We start from the raw sequence: 6,592 nt of genomic DNA on the forward strand, positions 1-6,592 counted from the left end.
TGACTTATGCAATGTTATGGATTGTTGGCCTAACGTTTTGAATTAAGTAAATTGCAAACTTATGGATTGTGAAATATGTGTACAATAGGCTATAAGAAATTACAATTTAGTTATACGTATTATTTGCTGATGAATGTAAATTCAAATAAAGAATTAATAGTAGATTGTCTTGGCTTAGTAAATATTGTTTGATTATTTTTCGAATTTTATTGACCACACTCTCTTCCTCTTCTACTACTATATATGTTTAAGGGCACTGCACAGGAGTCTTTCAGTGAGTTAAGAGTGATAATCACTTTCATAGTTCCAATGGAAAATTTTAATCCATAAACAGTTCACAATGCGATTGGTAGAATTTTTAGGGCTTCTATCATCATTCTAAAAGAATATAATCCAACGAGCACTAGTATCGTCTAACATGCATATAAACACTGAATTTCAAAGAAATAAATAAGAAAATTCATGATATTGATGGCTGGAAAACAAGATCTTTGAATGGATGCAAATTAGAACGTTAAAAAGGTGGGGGGGGGGGGGGGAACTTAATTGTTGAAGAATGAAACAAATTAGAAATCTATCAGAACAAATATATAAAATCATTAATTAAATTGATCAAACCAGCTCTTCAGTGCAGCAGCAGATGGACCTGGCAGAAACATATGGAAACATAATATTAAGGAAGCATTCAGAATTTCACAACCATGAACATAAACCAGCTGAACATAAATTGGGCATAATCATGAGCATGAATTTCACAACATAAATTTAACTAACTGAATTTAGTTTCGCCATGAACATGTACCTACTGATCAAAAACAAAAGCTGTGACCTATTAACATTGTTCAGTTGTCAATGTCATATACAGAGAATTTGGTGTTATGGATTGTTTCCTGAATACATCACAAAACACATAACAATTACTAAATCCCATCCAGACTTCAACTGAACACTTTTTGCTTTCCTTCATTCCTTTCTTGAAGTTGATGTTGTCCCATCCTGGCACTCTCACCTAGTCACCTTTCACTTGGCCTCACATAGGCTGATGTCCCATTCTTTTTTATTCTAAACTATCAAACCAGAGATAATAGAACAAAAAATTTAGTTATGAATATGAAGATACAAATTATGATCACATTTAGCATACATTATTCACATTTAGTTTTTGCCTTTTGTTAGGAGCAATTGTGATGGGTCATCAGTTTCAATTGGCTTCATCTTTGCCTTCTTTTTATAAATTTTTCTTGTTGGGTTTTCTGGTTCTTTGCAGGTCCTTGCATTATGACCCCATGCATAACAATTCCCACATCTTACTGCTAGCCCCTTCCTATTGATTCTTTAAGGATGCTTGTAAAAGTCAATGTTGACTTATCAAAAATAATTATTGCTTTACCATATAACGAAACAGATAAAATATATATATAAAAAATAAAGCATAACAAACAAACATTGAACACACCACAGTTAATAAGAGGTAAGATAAAGAAGAAATTGAGAGAGTCCAAGAGAGTTTACTGTGCCTAAACTACTAGCCGAATATTTTGTTGCAAAACCAACAAAAAGAAAATTACCAAACAAATATAATAAAAGAGATTAGAGGGGAAACTCAGAATTGAAATATGCAACAAAAGAGTACTTAAAAATTACAAAAGCATAGTTGATTTGCAAAACTTAAGGCTCCATGCATGCATCAAAATGAAACCCAAGAGCATATACCTAAACAGTATTAAACTTTATAAATGATCAATAATTCTGGCTTCAAATCCATAACCAAATTTGAGGTCCAAAAGAGGAGTATAATAGCCAATTTGTACTTCATCCTACATACCTCTAACTACCTTAATCCCAATTGGTTACAATGCCACCTTATTGACCTCAACACTAAAATGCTTTTGATGAAACAGATGCTGTGAAATTGCTTAAAATTTTGTAATAATTTACCTTTCCTTCACCATTTCCAAATCCACACAGCAACTATTTAAAGTAGAGAAAAAGGAAGTTATGATTATTGATGCGACTAAGTTGTCAAATTTCTTGTTAATTACAGACGTATGAAGAGATGAGGTGGAAGAGGCTTTACCTCTGAATGAATTCAGAGGAAGAATCCTCTCAATCTTGTGGGCATGAAGAAGATTCAAATTTAAGTGTGAACGACCTCATTTCAGTTAATATAAATTCAGAGAGCTTGATTCTTTTGGGCATGAAGAACCATCATATAGATGCATTACCCCAGAAAAAAGAAAAAAAAAAAGAGGTACAAAAACCTACTACAAAATATAACTAGAAACCAAAACCCAAAAAGAAATATATCTCTATCATCAACTTAACAAATCTCAAAAACCCTATATAACCAAGTCGAAGCAATTAATAAAAGAAGAAAGAAAACCTGGGGACAAAAGGTACCAAAAAGCCCTAAGTGGCTGGCAAGAATCGAACCAAATCATAAAAAATAGAAAATAAAAACAACGCATGAATCAATAAACAAAATTTGGAAGAAAACCATGTGAAATCAAAATTTAAAGAAAGAAAAGTGCAGATAATTGAGGGTGGTGGATTAACAGCTTCCGTACCTTTCTTTATGGGGACCTAAAATTGAAGCAAAGCAATTAGTAAAATGTGCAATTCAACTGTTAGAGAGAGAAGCGTGAGATAAATTTTCTTGCTACGAAAGATGGTGGACAGATACAAAGTGTTAAGAGAACAACGCAAGATAAATGAAGGTTATTACCGAAGTGATAGAGTGGGTTTTGTAGAAATGGAGCCCTATAATAACTTCAAGTTTGGGAAATCTTTGAATTCTTTTTATGTCACTTTGATTCCAAAAAACTAAGTGGTGGCATCAGTATCAATGATTTTCTCCATGTTAGCTTGGCTGGAAACATCTATACGCTTATGGAAAGTGTAGGCTGATCTGTTAAATGTATGATAGGTGTCTTGTGTTAGACCCAAATGCTTACAATGAAGGTTGGCAAACCCTTATTTGGTGTTTATTGCCAATGAAAGTCTTGATAGAAAACTTGATAGTGTTTTTGGGGTAATTTGAAAGTTGAACACTGAAATGATACATGATCATGATAACTAGGCCATTTCATATACATAGACAGACTTGATTTTGGTTTAAATGAAGGAAATGGGTTTAGTTTTTCTATTTGGACAATTGGTTCTCAATCATGGTTAATAGAAGCAGAATTGGCTTTTCCAATAGTTCAAGAGAACTAAGTCAAGGAGATCCTATCCCCATGCTTATTTTAATTTTGGTTATGAAAGTACATAATGAGACATTACATAATGTTGTAGCCTGCATTTCAAGTTGGGGAAGAAAGTAAAAGGGTAATGGAAACTCTCCTCTTTTGTTTGTTCATGATACAATACTATACAGTACATGGGTTGTTAAAGTCATTGAAAAGTACGAGTCCAAAAAAATCTAGCATAGTAGAAAATGAAGACTGCTTAAAGCAACTCGTTTCTTATTTTATAACCCTGCCCTCCATGTACTCCCTCAATTCCCCACTATCTATCCCAACATGACCATTCAAGCCTCCCCCTATAAAAACCTTTATCCTTTTTGATATACTTTGAATAAACTCATTTGTACCCTCCCAATATTATTTCTGAACGGATTCTTCTAAATCTATTTGAGGAATATTAATGCTAACAGCGTTGGTTGTCACTTCTAGGCAAATTATATTAAAAAAAGTCTATCTCCTATTTTCTTAATTTGACAGCTTCCACTTTACAGCTTTTCTCTACAACTATCTGTACCTGAAATCTATTGCTCTTATTCCCTGTATCTTACAATTTATATTTAGTATGCTTAGTTTCTCTAGATTTGTCACCAACCCACTTAGTCTTCAAGACTATCTTCTTTACCCACACCCCTACATTAAAGTGTGGGACCACTTGCCCATTTCTCACTGCACCTACGTCCAATGTTCATTCAGGAAGGAGGTTTGGGTTTTTGAAGCTTGGTTCGTTTCAATCAAGCCTTCCTTGGGAAGTGGCTTTGGCGACATTTGACTGAGAAGAATGCCTACAGGCATATAGAAATTGCTTCAAAATATGGTAGCATGTGGGGTAATTGGATGACAGTTGAGTCACTGGTGTCAGTGTCCCATGGGGTTAGCCTATAGAAATACATTCAAAATGGGTGGAATAGGCTGGTCCAGATTTTAAAGTTTGTCATGGTGAGTGGTGCTAATATTCTTTTTTGGTTCGATTATTGGTGTGAGGACAAGATGCTTTTCCGAACCTATTCCTGTTGGCCAGGGATAAAAATGCTGCAGTGGCAGATGTAATGCAGTCACAGAATGGGTCTGTTTTCTGAAATGACATATTTACAAGGCCCTGTGAAGACTGGGAGTTGGAATCTATGCAGTCTTCTTCAACTATCGATATTCTGCAAAAAGAGAAGCTGGAGAGGATCTTTTTAAGATGGCCCCCACGACCACAAGCGGAGGTTTTGAGGTTAAATCTTATTAGAAAGCTCTAACTCCTACTGGTTATTATTCTTTTCCTTGGAAGCCTATATGGAAGGCAAAGGTCCCAAGGAAGATGGCTTGCTCTACATGGACAACCACTGAGGGGAAAATTTTAACCATGGATAATCTTTGTGTGCAAGTATTGTGTGTGGTAGATTGGTGTTCCATGTGTAAACAGAGTGGTGAGTCTGCTGATCACCTGTTACTCCATTGTTGTTTTGTGTATGATATTTGGTCAATGGTGTTTGGTACGTTTGGGTGATGCCTCAGAGTGCTTTGGCCTCCTGGAGTGTTGAACAGGGAGGTTTGGCTGTCGTCAAAATACAGTTATTTGGGGTTCTATACCGTCATGACTCTACCTACAGTTACATGGCTAATACAACTTTTAAATGTTTGGCATCATCCTATACTTTGTTTAATTTACATTGAAGCAAAACATTTCATGAACAAAACAGAGTATCAAAAGGCGAAGGCAAATCATATCAGAAAAATCTTAGCATGCCTAGAGAAATGGAAAGAGTAAAACACATTTGATATTACAAAGGGATTAGATGTGACAAGTTCAGTTTATGAAAAAGGGAATAACATCAATCTTTCATTTATATTTACCAATTCCAGCATGCAAAACAAAAGAACTGTATTTAAAAATTCTGACCACTCTTTTGATATCAAATTAACATCCGAAAACAGTATATTGAGGTTTGGAACTTCATGTTTACTTATAACCACACAATAGTATCTAGTATATACCAAGAATTAGATAAAACTGAGATAAGTAAATGCTGAAATTTTGAGTTAAATCAAGCATATACCTGCATTTCCTCTTCCTGATCACTCTCCTTTCAGAAACTGTCTCATTTGGTTTGTCGAGTAAGCCAAGGTTCTCTATATAATTATCAACATGAAAATAGAATGGCGTCCCACAAATTCCCAAATTCTTAACTTGTTTGCTCTTAGGGTCATATGAAGAGAGCTCACTACAAAGAGATGGTCCTTCTACATTTGCCTCCACTAATATATTACCATTCTTTTGAAGACCTAATACCCAATTAATTTCTCCTCCGTTGAGGTCAACAGTGGACTGTTTAGTCCAAGAATAAAAAACGCCATACTCTTTCATCACCCAAATGGCAAAACACGTGTCGTCTGCATGCCTACCACAACAAAATAGTAGAGAAAGCGATCCCCCAATTACTGAGGTATGAACACTGTTAATCCATCTGGATATACCATTTGGCAATGGTATCACATGAAAAACCTCATCACGCAAATCAAATGACAAAACCAATGGGCCACAAGGACCACCGGGCTCGTACTCATATGCCGCAGCAAAATGGACTGCCCCATTTAAAGAAGTTGCTGGATGACGCCAATTAGTAAAAGCAATACCCGGAGGAAAAGAGGCACTAGTAATTCTCCAACACCCCTCATTAAGAGAGTAAACCTCAATTAGAGGTGGTTTGGCCTGTTCAAACACATTAGTTCGACTTGGAAATGCAATCCTCACTACCTTATAATCATTAGTTCGCGAATCAAACCCAAATGCTTGGCGACAACGCCAAATGCAATGTGCCTTGACAGTAATGCAAGGCTTTGGAAGGGTAGTAAATTTTCTAATAGAGGGATTCCAAAGAATATAGCGCTCTTTTTCACGGAGACTGAACAAGCCATTGGCGGAACCAATTAACATAAAATGTTGGATACGACGAGTCGTGAGTGGGAACTCAATGTTTTGAATTTGATCAAATGAGTCATTGTTATCGTCAATTAATTTGTAATAATCTACAGAAGAATTATCAATGTAGTGTCTAACAATTAATTTGTTGGAGTTGGAGGGAAGTGAAAGTGATCGAGTGAGATGGGATTTGATGAAGACAGAGCTTGTAATTAGAGAGTTCCATGATTTAGAAACGCACCTGAATCGAATTAGGGATTTGACGGGAAGTCTGTGCAGAATTTCCAGCACCACTTCCTCTGGGAGATAGTCTGACATTCCTAATCTTAACCCAATTTCAAGCTTTTTCTGAAATTTTCAATTTGGAACACTAAGATAGATGGAGATGAACGAGTGTTTTGAAAACGGTGTCTTTTCTTTTTTTGGTACCGTTTTGCTTTGT

At 35.6% G+C, this 6,592-nt stretch overlaps 1 protein-coding gene across 2 annotated transcripts; it reads right to left on the minus strand.

The window, feature by feature from the left end:
• Positions 1 to 702: 702 nt before the first annotated feature.
• LOC142615084 (F-box/kelch-repeat protein At3g23880-like) lies at positions 703 to 6,592 on the minus strand. 2 transcript variants are annotated; one of them, XM_075787771.1, is made up of 2 exons: positions 5,288 to 6,592; positions 703 to 1,062 (listed from the first exon to the last, which is right to left on the minus strand). In XM_075787771.1, exons 1-2 carry the CDS (start codon positions 6,466 to 6,468, stop codon positions 1,014 to 1,016), a joined length of 1,230 nt encoding a protein of 409 aa, XP_075643886.1. In that variant the 5' UTR covers positions 6,469 to 6,592; the 3' UTR covers positions 703 to 1,013. The 2 variants fall into 2 exon arrangements, with proteins under 2 accessions (XP_075643886.1, XP_075643887.1); XM_075787772.1 differs by having other exon boundaries at positions 703 to 1,067.

This window comes from Castanea sativa, chromosome 11 (assembly GCF_040712315.1).
Source record: "Castanea sativa cultivar Marrone di Chiusa Pesio chromosome 11, ASM4071231v1".
Taxonomy (NCBI): Eukaryota; Viridiplantae; Streptophyta; class Magnoliopsida; order Fagales; family Fagaceae; genus Castanea; species Castanea sativa.